This window comes from Lithobates pipiens, unplaced genomic scaffold (genome assembly GCF_037356315.1).
Source record: "Lithobates pipiens isolate NorthernLeopardFrog02 unplaced genomic scaffold, aLitPip1_a1.2 Scaffold_28, whole genome shotgun sequence".
Taxonomy (NCBI): domain Eukaryota; kingdom Metazoa; phylum Chordata; class Amphibia; order Anura; family Ranidae; genus Lithobates; species Lithobates pipiens.
This window is the reverse complement of record NW_027507789.1, coordinates 153644888-153664705: the sequence shown is the minus strand read 5'-3', so window position 1 is coordinate 153664705 and position 19818 is coordinate 153644888. Positions and strand designations below refer to the sequence as shown.

The window sequence follows — 19818 nt, the reverse complement described above, 5'->3', positions numbered from 1 at the left end:
ATCACTCCGGAGCAGAGGCTCATCGCCACGTTGCGCTACTTGGCGACAGGGAGAAGCCTTCAGGACCTCAAGTTCTCTACAGGCATCTCCCCCCAGGCTCTGGGGATCATTATTCCAGAGACCTGTTCTGCCATCATTCAGCTCCTGCAGAAGGACTATATTATGCTAAGTTTTATCCTTAAACATCACATTATATGTATTTCATGATTGCTAATGTCTTGCATTTCTTTCCTCATTCCCTAATTACCATCATTGCAATATGCTCTAATTCATATGCTCTGCCCCTTTGTCCTCATGCAGATTTGCCTCACTAACTTCCCCACCATGCTCTTCTTGGCCCCTAAAACTATAGTCTAGTCACTTAACAATGTCTTTTGGCAGCTCCATAGTATTGCTTTCCCCTAAACACCCCCTAAAATCTCTACAAATGTGATGTGTGTGCTTCAATTCATGCAAAGTGACCTTTTTTTGTTTTTTAGAGTTGTGCCAAACTCATTAGGAACCCTCCTCTCCCCAACTGCTACCTCAGCTGATAGCAATCTTCTATCTGATGGCTTGACCCGACCCAATACACACTCTAAATACCTTTTTCATGATCACATTTATGGACAAATTCACCAAAGCATGTAGTGTAAGGGCCTGCCTCAATACTTTCAAATGCTATTTTTATTTTTTTAACACATCAATTTTCTTGCTATGTAATAGCAGAATGTCAAAATGTCCTTCCATTTTGTTATTATGACACTTCTTACCTGTCCGGTGGGCTGCCAATAGTGTAACTAAGGAGGGGCTTCACAAAGTATCACACGTTATTTAGGCATTCAGCTTTCAATCAAGTGGAGAGCGTTACCTGTCCTAAACATCCCCCCTCATTTTTTAGCAAGGGCCCATCAGATGGGGGGGGGGGGGGATATGACTCTCATAAGGGGACCTTATACTTTAGGCTTTAAATACTCAGTTAAAAAATGTTATACTAATTTTGTCAAAAAATGTGGGTGTCTAATCTGCTTGCAATGTTGATTTGTCAAATTACTAGTTTTTGTTCTTGTGTCACTACACAGTGTCCTTCAACGCCACAGGAATGGCAGACTGTGGCCTCCCACTTTGCCAGTTTTATTAAAGTTGTGCCTTTTTCACCAACAGTGCAAACCCAAGTTCAGAGCGAGATGAGGGGACAGTCTCTTTTTAAGATAATCTTATTATGTTGTGTGTCTGCTACACACACACCTTCTTTTTGTTAACTAATGTACTGATCAAAATCATGCTAATTTTCAGCACCATGGCAGGAAAATGGCAAGATTGTCCAAATTTACACATCACTGTGGGTGCTTTTTACTAAAGGCACATCCACTATGCACTACAAGTGCACTGCAAAAGTACACCTGAGGCCGCGTACACACGGGCGGACTGTTCGCCCAACTTTGTCCGCTGAACAGTGTTTCAGCGGACAGTCCGCTCGTGTGTGGGCTTCAGCGGACAGTTTCAGCGGACAGTCTGTCGAACAAAGTTTTTCGGAATTTCCGTAAGACAGTCCGCTGAAACTTGGTTTCAGCGGACAGTCCACTCGTGTGTAGGCTTGTTCGACAAACTAAGTTTCGCGCATGCTCAGAAAGGATTTACACGGCGAAGGTTGCATTGCAGTGTATTGGACGTCGAATTTCTCGTCCCGTCGTACGTGCCGTTCACGTCATCGCGCACGCTTTCAGCGGACTGTTCGTTCATCGTGTGTGGTCAAGTCCGTTCATGCAAATTTTGAGCGGACTGTTTGTCGGATTGTTTGACGAACAAAGTTGGGCGAACAGTCCGCCCGTGTGTACGCGGCCTGAAACTGCACTTGGAGTGCAAAGTGGAGTTGCCATTAGTAAATCACACTCCTTCTCAGCACAAACTCAAATTTGACTACAAATACATTTTAAGCCCAATGAAAAAGGAAGCCACACATTGTTGAGAATTCATGTGCGTTTATTAAAAGGTTTTTACAACAAACCAAGAGATTTTGTGTATCCAAAACAGAGTTTAATCATATTTTCTTTTACTTGTTTTTTTTGTGTAAACAGGCATGCATCAAACCGTAAAATACAGAACACAGGAACTTACAAAGTTCAACTTGGAAAAGTGAAGACAATATCAGACCTGAGTATGTACAAACTGGGCTGATATTGCCTTCATCACATGGGGTGTCACCCCTGAAAAAAACTAATTTGGAAGATGCACACAGTGTGTCAACATGTGCTATCTCCCATCATGGGGGGATCAATGTACATGCTTTGGGGATGCAACCCCTTCATCTCAGACACTTTCCACAAAACATGTACATTGATCCCCCATGATGGGAGATAGCGCATGTTTACACACTCTTTGCATCTTCCACATTTTTAATTATGCAAAATACAACATTTTTATGTTAAAAAGCAAAAATAAAACCCTATCTAGGTTTTTTAGTTTTCACACTCTCCCCAAAACATCAATGATGTTCTTCATTTTATTTTTAACATCATTGATGTTTTGTTGTACAATTTCCAAATCCCTATTGCACCCCCTTATCTCCCCGATCAAGATCTGGGCACTTTCACTGGTAAAACGGGAATCTTCTTCCACATCACCTAGAAAACAAAGCAAACAAACACACCATGTAATCCAAATATGGTGATATACCTTGATGAGCTTACCGGAAGCTGTGTTCTCCAACACTCACCTGTTGTGGTGACAATTTGTCCAACTTCCACAATCTCTCCTTTCTCCTCCTCCTCCTGCTCCTCTGTTGCCTTTCTTTGAGAGGGGTGTGGTCCCTGGTGTCTTCATACTTGCCGAGTCTTCTCTCCCCTATGAGAATGTAAACAAAGATTAATTAGCACACAGAGGGCAGAAATAGGAATATGAAACATTGCTTGGAAGTGTTGTACAATTGTGTTTTTGGGCCGAGTTACAAGGTGAGAACATTATTGGGGACACTTTGTTAAGCTGGAATACTTCCCTGCAGAACGATGTTTCATACGAACTAACGAAACCATGACCTTGAAAGTGGCCATTTTAAAATGCACAACATGAAATCAAAGCACATGGAGCATGTATGCAAGCAAGAATAATCATATTAACACACAACTACTTACTTTTTTTAAGAACACGCTTGATCCTTAGGTACTGCTCGTGCTCCCTCAGTTTCAGGTCTGACCAGCGTTTTCTCAGTTGATCCTTGGATCGGTGTACCCCAAAATTCTTCAGAAGACTCTTCACAACTTTATTCAAGATCTTGGCCTTTCTGATATTTGGGTAAGGTCCATACTTCCCATCATAGTCGGTCCAGATCAATATGTCGACCATCTCCAACATCTCTCCAAAAGACATATTTGAGGCCTTAAATCTTGTCTTCCTGGATCGGGACGTTTCAGGCTCCGGGCTTTCCTCACCCTCCTCCTCGTTAGTGGAACTATTAGTGCGCACCTGCGTTCTCTCCACCATGTGCTCTCCCCACTGCGTGGGAAGCGAAGGGGTGGGGAATAGTCTGGAAAGAACATCAGGGGACGTTGTGAGTTTCACGCATGCGCACTGTATATAAAACGCAACACATGTGTATTGTCCATACGATCTGGGAGGCGAGTTTGAGGCACGGACACGACGAACGTGGAAACGAAGGTAACATTTTTAACTTGGTGCTTCACTAGACTAGACTGCTTGTATCTAGGCCGATGTTGGGACAAGATTAGGAGGGATTTTAATTGCATTATTAGTAATTGAGGGTTTGTCTTGTGTTGTGTCTTGCAGACAAAATGGATCCATTCACCAATGCCAACTTTATGGGGCTATTCATAGAACTGTACATGGAGATGCCCTGCCTGTGGCAGTTCCACAAGTTTTATAATGACAGATCAAAGAGGAACGCAGCACTGGAGAAACTGCTTGCTTTGTTGCAGATCATGGTCCCCACGGCAGACATGACCTATCTGAATCGCAAAATTGTGGCCATGAAGCTTACATATTTCAGGGAGAGAAAGAAGCACCTGGAGTCCTTGAGAGCAGGAGATACAGATGCTGTTTATTACCCCAGGATGGTGCACTTTGACAGGCTGCATTTTCTGGTAGACCAAGGGGTACCCAGGCCACCACTCTCCAGGCTTCCTCCAAGGCATCCTTCACCCCCCAGCTGAGGCTCCTGATGTCCAACCTGGGTCTTCCAGGCAGCACCATGTGGTGGGGCCCAGCTTGAGACAGGTATTGCATTGTTGAACGTATTTCTTGTGTTACATTTAATGATGTTAACTAGATGTTCTTATTGATCAGTAAGTTGAGATTTCTCCAAGTGGTTTACATCTCAATAGACAGTAGTGACCAAAAATGATTGGGACGGGAAAGAAAAATGCTGGTGTCAGAATGATAGTCTGTTCTATTTGGTAACATTCAATTAGCAAAAGCCAGGAGCACAAAATGGTGTGATTGATGATCAAAAAACTAAAACTATGTCCCCTTTTCATACACAGGAAGACCTCAGCCGGGGGGGGAGGCTGTGGCAAGTGGCAGCCAGGAGGTCGAACAACGCCCTCCTTCTCCTCCTCCTGCCCCAACTACAGGAGCCCAGCCACAGCCTAGAAGGATGCCTGGTGGGAAGTCCCGAAGGAAGACGAGAGAGTGATGGCCTGGTTTCAGTCTGGTCTGCCAGAAGATGCAGCCTCTTGAAGATCCACATCCTGGGAACATAAATGGCATCTGAATTTACTGTTCTCTAGGACTTCTGGACAAGACTTCTCTCCCTGAGATATCTACTCCTCAGGCCACCAATTTTTTAATATCTCATTTAGTCATGTCTGCCCTGGGGGCCAAAGGCTGCACCAAAGTTAAGAAGTTTCTCCAGTGCTGCGTTCTTATTTTTAGTTTCTAGCGAACAAAATAATTTTTTTTTCTTTGATGAAATACTTGTGTAATGTGTTTTCCTTCCAAAAGTATAGTTTATTTGTGAGCAGGCAGGTACATTTCAAAAATACAAAGTGAACTAAATAACAAGGGGTACCAACACTTAACAACCTCCTGTAGATTAAAAAAGAAAAAGAAAATATAAAAAATACAATAATGATGTTGTTGTAAGTTTACACACAAAAAAAATATAAATAAATAAGGAGAAATGAGCAAAGTGTCTTTAAAGGAGATTTTTAGGGAATCCCCCCCCCCCCCCCCCCAAAAAAACATCCAAAAAATAAAAAACCAAATCAAAAATTGTATAGATGTGACGCAAACTAAAATTGTATTGCTGAAATGGTTAAAAAAGAGTAATGAAATCCGTTCGGGAGAAGTGTGTGTGACTATGAGCATCAAAAGAAGTTGGTTCTTGCAGCATTGTTAAAGAACAAAAGAATGCGCTTGATGAATGATTTTTTACCATTGCAGCGTGACGAATGTGCTATATCGCTTACGAGCAGTAGTTTTACCTGAACGAGCGCTTCCATGTCGGAATTTGAATGCAAGCATGCGTGGCACTTGGTCCGATCAAAATGCTCTACACATGATCGGAGTATGTCCGACCGGCCCAGTTGGTCGGGAAATATTTCCAACATGTTGGAAAATTGGGTCCGACGGAGATTCGGACGGAATCAGTCCAATGCATACCACACACAGTCGGATTATCCGACGACACTGTCCGATAGGACGCATTCCGACAGATTATCCGATCGTGTGTACAAGGGCTTAGACTGGGATGCCATTAAAGTTCATGTGCGTGTCCCAATACTTTTGGTAATATAGTGTATATTATAACGTGCATAACATGCTTCCAGGGCAGCCATCAGAAATTGTGGGGCCCCTTACACAGCTTTAGGCCGCCCCCCGAGCCTGACCACCAACATTCCCCAGGGTCCCGCCCACTGGCCGTCCCACCACATCTGCCCACTAGCCATCCCATCAATTTCTTCAGTGCCTTAGCCCCTCTCACACTTGTACGCTCTGAGCCCCCTCACACCTGTACGCTCTGAGCCCCCCCTCACACCTGTACGCTCTGAGCCCCCCCTCACACCTGTACGCTCTGAGCCCCCCCTCACACCTGTACGCTCTGAGCCCCCCCTCACACCTGTACGCTCTGAGCCCCCCCTCACATCTGTACGCTCTGAGCCCCCCCTCACATCTGTACGCTCTGAGCCCCCCTCACATCTGTACGCTCTCAGCCCCCCCTCACACCTGTACGCTCTCAGCCCCCCCTCACACCTGTACGCTCTCAGCCCCCCCCCTCACACATGTATGCTCTGAGCTCCCCCTCACACCTGTACGCTCTGAGCCCTCCTCACACATGTACGCTCTGAGCCCCCCCTCACACCTGTACGCTCTGAGCCCCCCCCTCACACCTGTACGCTCTGAGCCCCCCCTCACACCTGTACGCTCTGAGCCCCCCCTCACACCTGTACGCTCTGAGCCCCCCCTCACACCTGTACGCTCTGAGCCCCCCCTCACACCTGTATGCTCTGAGCCCCCCCCCTCACACCTGTACGCTCTGAGCCCCCCCTCACACCTGTACGCTCTGAGGCCCCCCCCTCACACCTGTGCGCTCTCAGCTCCCCTCACACCTGTGCGCTCTCAGCTCCCCTCACACCTGTACGCTCTGAGCCCCCCCTCACACCTGTGCGCTCTGAGCCCCCCCTCACACCTGTGCGCTCTGAGGCCCCCCCCTCACACCTGTGCGCTCTCAGCTCCCCTCACACCTGTGCGCTCTCAGCTCCCCTCACACCTGTGCGCTCTGAGCCCCCCCTCACACCTGTGCGCTCTGAGCCCCCTCACTAGGGTTGCCACCTCATCCATTTAAAACCGAACACATATTAATTACAGTTTCTGTGGCTGATTAAGGTTGATAATTAAAATCACTTTAAATTCACCTTATCTGCATGAAATTAGCCTCAGAACCTGTGTAATTCATACGTGTTCGGGTTTAAAGGGATGAGGTGGCAACTATATCCCTCACACCTGTACGCTCTGAGCCCCCGCACACCTGTGCGCTCTGAGCCCCCCCTCACACCTGTGCGCTCTGAGCCCCCCCTCACACCTGTGCGCTCTGAGCCCCCCCTCACACATGTACGCTCTGATCCCCCCCCCCCTCACACATGTACGCTCTGATCCCCCCCCCTCACACATGTACGCTCTGATCCCCCCCCCCTCACACATGTACGCTCTGATCCCCCCCTCACACATGTACGCTCTGATCCCCCCCCCCTCACACATGTACGCTCTGATCCCCCCCCCTCACACATGTACACTCTGATCCCCCCCCCTCACACATGTACGCTCTGATCCCCCCCCCTCACACATGTACGCTCTGATCCCCCCCCCTCACACATGTACGCTCTGAGCCCCCCCCCCCCCACACATGTACGCTCTAAGCCCCTCACACCTGTACGCTCTGAGCCCTCCTCACACCTGTACGCTCTGAGCCCTCCTCACACCTGTACGTTTCTAGAACCACTCACAGGTGTGTATATGACAAGCACATACATACACACACAAAGACATGTAAACATACACAGGCATGTACAGACATACAGAGACATATACACAGAGACATGTACACATACAGAGAGACATGTATACACACAGGCATGTAGACAATCGCACACACAGCACCCCCGCACAACAGCCCTTACTTGTAAGGCGTTCCTAGTCCCAGCTCTTGTTTCCATATGTAGAGGGGTGCACATGCAGGAAATGGACAGAGGTGGCAGCAAAGAGCCAAATGTCATCTCATGAGAGAGCAGCAGCCTTCCGACTCATACACATACAGGAGCATCCGGAGCTCCTCTGCACCCGCCCCGCCTTCTCATATCCTTGCCAGTTGGCCGGGCCCATCCAGACGCTGGGGCCCCTTACAAGTGTATGGGCTGTACCCCCCTGATGGTGGCCCTGCATGCTTCTCACCTAAGTATTCAACAGTCTCAACAGTAGCTGGTTGCTAAGCAGCCCCTGACTATAAAAAAGTGTTAGCTCTCTGTTTATTTTCAGTGTGTGCAAAAGCAAGGTATGTAGTGGCAGCATTTTTTTTTTTTTAAATGATTGTGCTGAGGTTTATTTTTATTTTTTTAAGACTCTTCTCTGTGGCACAGCAATCGATCCAAACGAGGAAGCCCGGGTTTTGTGTAACTGTGACCTTTAAGCCCCTCCCACTGTTAACAGCTTGGCCATACCCACTGTTTGCTACCATGTGGTGCTGACACCACATTACTACTCCCATTGGGGCATCCAAAGGTGCCTCAGTTTTCTTACAATCCAAGTAATGCCCCTGGTGCTGAGGAAGATTGTCCTCTCCCGGCCATCATAATTTAACCACGTCCACTATTTAACCACCGGACTTGGAAATGTAGGGAACTGTCAGACTCTTGTGTGCTGTGTCGATCAACTCTAAAGAGTATATTCAAAGAACAGTACAAAACTGACACCCTAAGGCACCCAAAAAACTGACTGTAAAGAATTCTGATTTTATTTGCACAAAAAGATAACTGGGAGTTACCAAACTCACACGGTCATAAAAAACTCATCACGTGTATCTAACATATGGCTCAGGGTGTAGCTAAGACACACCTCATTGCTAGGTCATACTCCAGACAAAGATTCATAAATCTTTATATTTGTCATCAGTATGACCTAGGGATGAGGTTTGTCTTAGCTACACCCTGAGCCATAGTATGTTAGATACACGTGATTAATTTTTTATGACCGTGTGAGTATGGTAACTCCCAGTTATCTACTTTTTGTATAAATAAAATGACGATTCTTTTATGTCATTTTTGTTTCTGTCTTTTTAGGTGCTGCGATTGATAATGTGTACCTACCTTAGTTTTTGTACTGTTCTGTGAATACACTATTTAACCACTTGCTTACTGGGCACCCTTCCTGCCCAGAGCAATTTTCAGCTTTCAGCACTACTGCACATTGAATGACAATTGTGCGGTCATGCAACACTGTACCCATTTAGAATTTTTATCATTTTTTAACCACTTCAGCCCCGGAGCATTTGGCTGGCAAAAGACCAGAGCGTGTTTTGCGATTCGGCACAGCGACACTTTAACTGACAATTGCGTAGTCGTGTGACGTGGCTCCCAAACAAAATTGATGTCCTTTTTTTCCCACAAATAGAGATTTCTTTTGGTGGTATTTGATCACCTGTGCGTTTTTTTTTTTTTGCTCTATAAACAAAAAGAGCGGCAATTTAAAAAAAAAAAAAACACGTTATTTTTTACTTTTTGCTATAATAATTATCTCCAAAAAATATAGAAAAAAAAGTTTTCCCCTCAGTTTAGGCCGATACGTATTCTTCTACATATTTTTGGTAAAAAAAAATTGCAATAAGCGTTTATTGATTGGTTTGCACAAAAGTTATAGCGTCTACAAAACAGGGGATTGTTTTATGGCATTTTTATTAATAGACGATCGCGGGTATCTCGGGACTCGCAATCACAATCGTCATGCGCGCCTACAAACTGCTTCTTAAAGGGCAACATACATGTACGTTAATATGCCTGTACGTACCCTTCTGCCGACATATATTGGCGTGAGCCAGTCGGCAAACCGTTAAACTGATAGTTTTCTTTGATGCCATTTAATCACCACTGGGTTTTTTATTTTTTGCTAAACAAACAAAAGAGTCTGAAAATTTTGAAAAAAAATCTTTTTTTTAGTTTCTGTTATAAAATGTTGCAAATAAGTTATTTTAATCCTTCACTGATGTGCGCTGATGAGGCTGCACTGATGGGCACTGATAGGCTGCATTAATGGGCACTGATATGTGGCACTGATAGGAAGCACTGATAGGCGGTACTGATAAGCTGCATTAATGGGAACTGATAGGAGGCACTGATGGGTACTGATAGGCAGCACTGATGGGCACTGATAGGAAGCACTGATAGGCAGCACTGATGAGGAGGCACTGATGGGCATTGTTAGGCAGCACTGATGGGGAGACACTGATGAGGCTGCACTGATAGGTGGCACTGATAGGCAGCACTGATGAGGAGGCACTGAAGAGCACTGATATGCAGCACTTATGGGCAGCAATTATGGGCACTGAAGGACAGCACTCATGGGGCTGCTTCGATGGGCACTGATGGAGCTACACTGATAATCAAGGCACTGATAGGGCTGCACTGATGATCGGTGCCCCCGACTATTTCTGTACATGCACCCCACTTTGTCAGGGCCTTTTAGAACAGCACAAACAGTATGTAAATATTACAGATGTCATAGAGATACAAAAATGCGAAATTAGCTAAATCATACAATAATATTAGATAAAATCTGCAAAATGCAAAAAGCACTAAAATGCATAGGTGTGAATCCAGCCTAAGAAGGTACTTTCTGAGTTATGAATAAATACTTTTATATAGAATTTTTCTTTTTTTTAAATCAGAATTTAGTGTCAATTAAGGCCTGATTCACACCTATGCTGGTTACAGTTTGCATATTTCAGGTGCATTTTGCATTTTTCAATACACATTTTTTTTCCATTTAAGTCTATGGAACCAAAAAAACAGAAAAAAGTCGCTGGTCCTTTTCATAAAATACACAGATGTGGGTTACATCCATAGGAAACCATGTTATGTGGACTGTATGTAGTGTATTTCTGAAAAACTGAAAATACACTAAAAAATGCATAGGTGTGAACCAGGCAGCTATAATATGCACGCAGGAACTATATGACATGCCAGAAAATGAACTGCCTTATTTCGAAAATGTTCTTATCCAGAGATTCCTGTCAAACAGCACAGACAGGTTTTGAAATTTTTTCCTGTCGCAGTTAAAGTAATGCAGCTTGGTCAAGGACTACCGTAACTCACCCTGTGTCTAGTTAGCAAAGAATAGCAAAATGCTGACCAGAGAGCTCTCTGTGGAATATAGTGAAGCCCATTTGGCCTTTAATACATGCTAGCAGTAATCACTCTGTTTTCTCTGGGCAAGGACGGCTCCCACCACAGCGCCCCGGGAGAATACAATAGCTTAGTGGGAGGCATACCGCCATCAACACTGACTGTGTTGATAGGGGGAATCAAGCAATTTTCAAGGAAATTGCACCTTCTATGGCTGGCTTTAACCAATTCCTGCCCGCGCTATAGCCAAAAGATGGCTACAGCATGGGGTTACATTGCCAGCGCCATGTGGGTGGCATGTTCTGTGATCGCTGCGTCCTTAGAACATAGCTAATCACAGATCAGGGTAAAGGGCCAATCATAACGGCCCTTTGCCATGTGATCAGCTGTGTCCAATGACAGCTAATCACAATGTAAACACAAGCCGCTTATTGGCATTTCTTTCCTCACACTGACAGTGTGGGAGAGGACATCTACAATGATAATCAGGGCACTGATTATTAGTACAGTCCCAACAGTGCCCAACAGTGCTGCCAATCAGTGCTCATCAGTGCTCCAATCATTGCCCATCAGTGCCTCCTCAGTGTCACCTATCAGTGCTGCCTATTAGTGCTGACAACCAGTGCCCAACAGTGTCACCTCTCAGTGCCCACCAGTGCAGCCTCATCAGTGCCCATCAGTGCCTCCCTATCAGTACACACCAGTGCGGCCTCATCAGTGCCTCCCTATCAGTACACACCAGTGCAGCCTCATCAGTGCAGCCTATCTGTGCCCATCAGTACCTCCCTATCAGTGCACACCAGTGCAGCCTTATCAGTGCCACCTGTCAGTGCAACCTATCAGTGCCCATCAGTACCTCCTTATCAGTGCACACCAGTACAGCCTCATTAGTGCCCATCAGTGCAGCCTATCTGTGCCCATCAGTACTGCCTTATCAGTGCCACCTGTCAGCGCAGCCTATCAGTGCCCATCAGTACCTCCCTATCAGTGCACACCAGTGCCCATCAGTACCTCCCTATCAGTGGCAATCATTGCAGCCTCATCAGTGCACATCAGAGAAAAATGACTTATTTACAAAATTTTATAACAAACTATGAAAACCGTTTTATTTCAACATTTTTGGTCTGTTTTCATTTGTTTAGCAAGAAATAAAAAAAAAACTGTGGTGATTAAATGGCACCAAAAGAAAGCTCTATTTGTATGAAACAAATGGGTACAATGCAGCATGACTGTGCAATTGTCATTCAAAGTGTTGACAGTACTAAGGCTGCATTCACACCTGAGCGTAGCACCTTTAAATGTTTTTCGTGAGTTTTGTCGTATGTCTTGCACACGTTTTTGCGCTTTGCCGTTTTTTTATTAGCCAATAGAGAAATCTATCATCTGTTGCATCCTTTGTTGATAGTTATTTCAGCTTTTTTCTTAGCTTTTATTTCTTTTTTATTTATTATTCATTTGTTATTTTTTTTTCATAAGGGTAGAGGGTTAGAGTTAAGGTTAGGGTTAGGATTAGGAGTTGAGGTTAAGGTTAGGATTAGGGGTTAAGGCAGGGGTCGGGAACCTATGGCTCACGAGCCAGATGTGGCTCTTTTGATGGCTACATCTGGCTCTCAATCCGCGGATCGTGTGGTATGCCGATCCGCGGATTGAGCCCATAGGAAAGGCCGTGGCTTTGGCCTAGCTCCGGAGCCGTGGCCATCTTGGTACACCCGGCGGCAGCCTAGGTGAGCGACGTGCTGACGTCATCATCACCGCCCGCCTCATCTGCTCCTGGATCTGCCTAGTGGTAAGCAAGCAGAGTCAGGCATAGGGAAGAAGTGCATATTACAGTGGGGGAAAAGTGTATATTACAGTGGGGGAGACATGGATATTACAGTGTGGGGAGATGACGTGGATATTACAGTGGGGGAGAAGTGCATATTACAGTGTGGGGAGATGACGTGGATATTACAGTGTGGGAGGATGACGTGGATATTAGAGTGGGGGAGACGTGGATATTACAGGGGGGGGGGGCGTGGTTATTACGTGGGGGAGATATGGATATTACAGTGAGGGAGAAGTGTATATTACAGTGGGGGAGACATGGATATTACAGTGTGGGGAGATGACGTGGATATTACAGTGAGAAGTGTATATTACAGTGTGGGGAGATGACATGGATATTACAGTGTGGGGAGATGACATGGATATTACAGTGGGGGAGATGTGGATATTACAGTGGGGGGAAATGTGGATATATTAGTGGGGGAGATGACGTGGATATTACATTGGGGGAGATGATGTGGATATTACAGTGGGGGAGATGATGTGGATATTACAGTGGGGGAGATGATGTGGATATTACAGTGGGGGAGATGACGTGGATATTACAGTGGGGGAGATGACGTGGATATTACAGTGGGGGAGATGACGTGGATATTACAGTGGGGGAGATGACGTGGATATTACAGTGGGGAGATGTAAATATTACAGTGGGGGAGATGTAAATATTACAGTGGGGGAGATGATGTGGATATTACAGTGGGGGAGACGTAGATATTACAGTGGGGGAGATTATGGATATTACAGTGGGGGGGATGACGTGGATATTACAGTGGGGGAGATGACATGGATATTACAGTGGGGGGAGATGTGGATATTACATTGGGGGAGACGTGGGGAGATGTGGATATTACAGTGGGGGAGATGTGACATTACAGTTATAATTAATCGAAATTACGATTACGTTTAACGGATGGAAGTCTCAACGCCTGCATGAAGCTTAACCTCACCATGTATCATCCAGACTACAAAGCCATCAGCAAAACCATGCAGCACCAGAAGTCGCATTAATGGTAAGAAGTACTTTATTCATCATTGGTTAGCAACAGCATAACAACGTTATTAAAGTGGAAGTAAACCCATCGATTTAAACAGTTAAAAAAAAAGGCATGCCGGGAATGCTAACTGCACATTGGCTGTGTTCTCAGCCAAACTATCAAACTATCCAATGGCTGGTGTCATAACGAATCACATGTGCACCATAGCAGTTGAAGATTAAACAGAGGCAAAGATGGCAGCTTCCTTGGCTGAAAACGATAGGGGAGTTTACTTCCACTTTAAAAAGAATTCAGAGGTCATGTCATGTTCGGCAACGTTGCCGTATTGTTCTGTGATTTATCCCTTGATAAAGAACACCTGATTGTTTAATTCAGAGACATGTTGTACATTGGTCTTACATAAAATGCACTTGTATTTAGTTTTAAACATATTGTATGTCTCTCACGGAATTACATTTTAAAATGTGTGGCGTTCATGGCTCTCTCAGCCAAAAAGGTTCCCTACCCCTGGGTCAAGGTGTCAAGTACCTTGGCTGGAGGCTGAGTTAACGAGGGGGCTTTCCTTGCAGCTCTGGACTGAGCACTCCTGAATATGGTGACAGAGGTACAAGGCTCAAAAAGCAGAAGCACAGGTGCCAGTAGTTTGAAAGCAGGTGACTGCCATAGTCTGGGATGTAATCAAGGTGAGCTGGAGTCATACACAGTAATACAACAGGGTGGTCAGGAGGCGCCTACGTGTTAGTGCACACTGGATATTAGCCTGAGCTTATCTGTGTGCATGAGCATTAACTGTATGGGAATGAGCAGGAGCTGCAGAAGAATTTGCATTAGCTGTATGAGAATTAGTATTAGCTGAGCTAGCTTCCTGACATAGAGTTATTTTTTATTTTTATTTTAGGGTTAGGGTTTTAATACTACTACTATTACTACTACTAATAATAATAATAATAAATAACTAACCCTAACCCTTAAAAAAATAAAATATAATTTAAAAAAAATAACTAAACACCCTACCCCTACAAACAAAATAAATAAATTATTATTATTTTTATTTATTTATTTATTTATTTATTTTCTTGGTTGGGTTTGGGTGCGAATGGTGCATTTCTATTAATTTCTATGGGAACAAAAAAATGCACCAAAAACACTCAAATCTACGCGGTTTGAGCTACCAAAAAGCTCCAGGCATTTAACTTTGTGTTCAGGCATTTAGCTGTGATGGAATGTATAAAAAAGAAGCAGGAGAAAGGATGATACATGTGAAACCATACTGGAAATATAGGCATACCTGCCAACATTTTGAGATGGGAATGAGGGACACCTACTAGCAAACATATGTAGGCATAGAACACGCACCCTGCCACACCCCCCTTAAAGGAGAATTAACAAAAAAAAAAAAAAAAGGTTAATCAAAACCACAAGGGATATTTTTTACCACTATTATTCATTTATATTGCCTTTTAAATTTTACAAATACAGTAATTTAGAATTTGGATGAGAGGTTTAGCACTGGGAAACACTTTTTAAAAGATAAAAAGTGCATTTTATGTACAACTATATGGATCAGAACAAAATGAGGACCAAATGAGGAGGAAAGAGGGACATTGCTCCAAATCAGAGACAGTCCCTCCAAATCAGGGACAGTTGGGAGGTATGATATAGGTGAAGAAAATGAATGAAGGGGTAGGGGAGGGGATTGGGTGAAAGGTGAGGAAGACTGTTCTGGTTGGAAATGTTGTGTGTATGCAAATTAAAATGTAATTTAAAAAGGACAATACGGACAGCTATTTGTATTCACGTAGGTCCAAACCAGGATCTCATCAGTGTTCATAAAGATAATCCATTTGTTCCAGAGTGAGTTGTATCCATCATGTTAATAGGCTATTGGTTTCTCTATTCTCGGTCATTGTATCATCATATGATCATTGGTCATCATATGGCATACTTCCTTCCTACTGTACTTCTGGATCCATGGGGCTATGGTAGAATACCAATGACTGGGGGCGAGTTCCTCTCTTGAGTTGGACCATGATGGACGTGTCTTTCAGGTGGACTGAACTTTTTAAAACTCATTTGCTGTTCTCAGCTTCAAAATGCACAGACCGTTCTATTCTGACCAATGCAGTACATTGCAGCATGTTGAGGGAAATGTACATGTGTGCTCAATGTTCTTGGTTAAGGACATGACATGATGCATAGATGCATATAAATGCAAAGACGATACATGGGAAATTTAAAATCATTTTGAACTGCATATATATAATATATATATATATATATATATATCTTTCTGTGTTGCTGTAAATGTTTTTGAATATACATTACATACATATACATCCCAACACACAAAATGCATTAGTATGGACTGTACCACTGAAAACATTGCAGTGTGGATCAGTCTAAACAAGCCTGAAAGTATACGTGAATGCAATGTTTGGATATGGATATGATGGGAAGGAACTTATGGTATTTGTGTCCTCAATGGGACAATCCACCCATCCACAAAGTAAGGGAAAACCAAAATTTTAGGTTGGCTTTACGTCACTTCCATAGTGTTTACATGTGTTGTCACATGTTTAATGCATTCAACTTGACATGCACCGATATTCTTTATTTAATGGATTTCCTTGATGTATTGATGGTGTTTTTCTTTTTTCTTTTTGTTCACAGCTGGAGCCATAATATATTTTTTTCTTTCTATAATGTGTGTTGCAGCACACTGTGGTGTTGTAATGCACTGCAGTGCTTTTAAATGCAGCATATTACATTTTCACCCTGCAAATACTAGTGCATTGTGTTTATGTGAACTGAGTCTATTGGAAAAATGTTGGCTTGTTATTGCATTTGGTTTGTGTTGTGGCTCAGCCCATGTTGTTGGAATAGAGCTATCACCAGAACAAGAGATGAGACTACATAGTTAGTAAGGTTCAATAAAGACACCAGCCCATCCAGTTCAACCTGAGTGAGTGTCTACAATTGTCCCTATCCCTGTACATTGCACACTCACATCAGTCCCTAGCCTCAAGGAGCCCACAATCCAAGGTCCCCATTCATATACTAGGGCCAATTTTGGACAGAAGCCAATTAACCTGTCATGTCTTTGGCGTGTTGGAGAAAACAGACTACCCGGAGGAAACCCACACAGGCACAGGGAGAACATGCAAACTCCAGGCAGGTAGAGTCGTTGTTGGGATTTGAATCAGTGACCCTTTTTACTGCTAGGTGAGAGTGCTAACCACTACACCACTGTGCCACCAAGACTAAAGCCAGCCATCAATTGATCGAATCTTAGCTGGTTCAGCAAGGACTGGCCAAGATTCAATCCATCTTTGGGCAGGCTGGTTGTACTGAAGCCAATCCATCGATTGACTTCAGTACAACCAGCCTGTCACATTTCTTGCATGCGATCACGGTCGACAGCTATATAATATGTGTTCTGCTGGCAGGGAAGGCTCCCAACGCTTCCCGCTGGCAGAGCACAGCAGCACTGCAGGAGGGATTCCCCATCAACATGATCAGTTGAGCAATTTCCTTCCAGGGGTGGTAGGAAAGAAAATTGCATAATCTATGGGCTGCCTATATCTTCTAACATGGATACTAGTTCCCCTGACTACTGTATATGATGAAAGCCCTCCTTAGATTTCCTCCCACTTCCTGTTGAGTCTTTAGGACAGGTGAAAGGAAACCTCCCCAACTAAACACATGGAGAAAAATAATCTGGCAGGGTTTTTTTTCCGTTGAGAAGAAATTAAAAAACTCTGGACAGCTGTACTCTGGAAAGAAAATCTTTTCTTGTGCCTTTTATTACAAATTGAAGATCACATAATACAGTCCACAGGAAAAGTGATACAGAAAAATATGACGCGTTTCACACTATAATAAGTGCTTACTGAGTTTTTTCGTTTCCTCTCAACTGCACATGTATTAGCCAGCTCCTGGGGCTCTTTGTCCGAAAGATAAGCACTTGCCTTATTGGATCGGCCTGGAGCGATGGCCCTTTCTCTCTACTTGTATTTTAGGTGTTTTTTCCCTTCCTTGATCTTTCCAAAATAAAATGAAAACATTTTTTTTAATTTGACTAGTACTCACCAAGAAGATTAGCATTTTGCCGGCGCACTGCTGTATGACCACCAGAGAAACGGCCCAATAGCTGAATGGATCCATTGGGCCCTGTGACTTCTAGACTTGTATTACCCCGCAAAGCTCTCCTCATTCTCCAGCAAGTTACAACCACCACCATCAACACTCCTAGATACGTTAGGAAGGATATGCAGACACTTGTAGTAAAGAGTCCCATCCTCTGTCGTAATGGAGTGCACACCTGCACTTCAAAAGGCTCCTCCTTGATAGCTTTCACACTAATAGTTTCCAAGCCTATTGAAAACAGCATGGGCAGCCCAGCCAAAAAAGAAGCTACCCAAAGTAAACATAACCGAAGGCGCAGCCTTGAGGACTGACGCAGATGGAGGCTTAGCGGTTGGCAAGTAGCACGGTGTCTCTCACAGCTTAAGGACAACACATTAAAAATTGCAGAATAACAGAGCACTTCCCACAGGTAGTAGAAGCCAGAACAGCCAATTGCTCCAAGTGGCCATGGGAAGGGGCTCCAGATGCTGCCATATAACTCAGCTGGAATGCCAAGTGCCAGCTGTAAAATGTCACAAGATGCCAGGCTGCACATGTGATAACTGAGGGAGGTCTGGACCCCACGTCGACCACGTATGCTCTGCAGTACTCTAATAATTAGAGTGTTCCCTAGGATTCCAACCAGTAGCAGGAGGATATAAACCAATGACACTAAAGTCTTGGCACAGTTACTGAGCCTGACTGGTGTCTCTGGAGCTTCTCTTATTGGAGGCATTGGTATAGGAAGATTCAGGCTGGCAGGAAAAAAAAAAAACAGCTTCTTAATCCAGAAAAAAACTGACTTGGACAGTGCTTTCGAAGACTATATCCTTATCGCATATCAGCCTGCTGTAAAATAAGTCTTCCGATTACAAACCTATATGTCCAAGGTAATTATCAACCAGACAGTTTCCAGTTCATGTCCCTTTCCTGCAGAAAAACCTTGTACAATTAGTTGCTGGGGTAATCTAGAGTCAGCTGCAGCTTCTCTTCTCTGGGACATCAGCATCATTCTGTTGCTGTATTCTTGCCGAGAAAGGCGTCACTTCATCATATCAGCTCATCGCTGAATCTTCCAATAACGATGGAGTCATTTCTGATGTTTTTCCGCCGGCATGCCCACTTTGGTTGTCTGAAGTTTTTGTGCGTCAGTCTATTTCTATCGTTATACTTTTTGCTTCTTCTGTTTATTCTTTAGATCTTTTTAATTTAACACCCTGCTTCCTTTACTGAGCTCACTTCAGAGAGGGGATCACAGGATGTTAGTGTTAGAGGTTTCAGAACTAAAAGTTACTCGCTAGGTCATAGATCCTTCACACAAGTGTGTTTATTTGGTCCATTGCCCTCACAATTATATCCATATTGTAAAGAAATACTGTAGGAATAGGATACACTTTACAGCCAATAACAATTTTTCATGATTTTGTATGAACACTATGTTGAAAAAACAGTTGTATTATTATTATTATTATTATACATGATTTATATAGCGCCAACAGTTTACACAGTGCTTTACAATGTAGAGGGGGGTAGCACAATTACAGTACAGTTCCATACAGAAGGGACAGGAGGGCCCTGTTCATACAGCTTACATTCTAAAGGGGGGGGGGGGGGGGGGTGGTATAAAAAGTAATAGATGCGGGGAATGATTTGATGGGGGTGTGCAGCAATGCAAAGGTAGCGCCCACCACCTTTAGGTGGGTGCTAACAGGTTAAAGACAGGAGAAATTGTTCTTCACCCTGGAAGACCTCCCTTGCTTCTCCAGGATAATGTTCTGAAAAGAAGGCAGGGCAGGGACTGAAGAGCAGGCCATGTATGTGGCCAATCATTAATTTGTATGGGCAGGGGCGGGACAGACATATATACTGAGGTCACATGCTTCCTGGGGAGATGGGAAGAGACTAGGTCAAGAGAGGCTGCAGAATGTGACCACCAGGAGCAGGCTCAAAGGCCTGGGGTGTCCAAGGCCCCAGTGCTGGAGAGCAGGAACCTAACCGGAAGGCCTGGGGGTTCAGAGAGCTCAGAGCTGGATGGTTCAACTTTACAAGCT

The 19818-nt window shown here is 44.2% G+C and overlaps 1 protein-coding gene across 2 annotated transcripts in view; it reads right to left on the bottom strand.

Moving 5' to 3' along the window:
- LOC143935679 (G-protein coupled receptor 39-like) overlaps positions 1-18890 on the bottom strand; it is a 32449-nt gene extending 13559 nt beyond the window's left edge. Inside the window, exon 1 of one of the 2 annotated variants that reach the window (XR_013263571.1) lies at positions 7611-7695. Coding sequence is in view for 1 of the 2 variants with exons in the window: in XM_077459721.1 (XP_077315847.1) it covers positions 17732-18503 (772 nt within the window). In the remaining variant the exon portion in view is untranslated. Of the gene's footprint in view, positions 1-7610; positions 7696-17731 lie in introns of those variants that run through there. The other variant, XM_077459721.1, reaches the window with a different exon arrangement.
- Between the last annotated feature and the right edge of the window lie 928 nt (positions 18891-19818).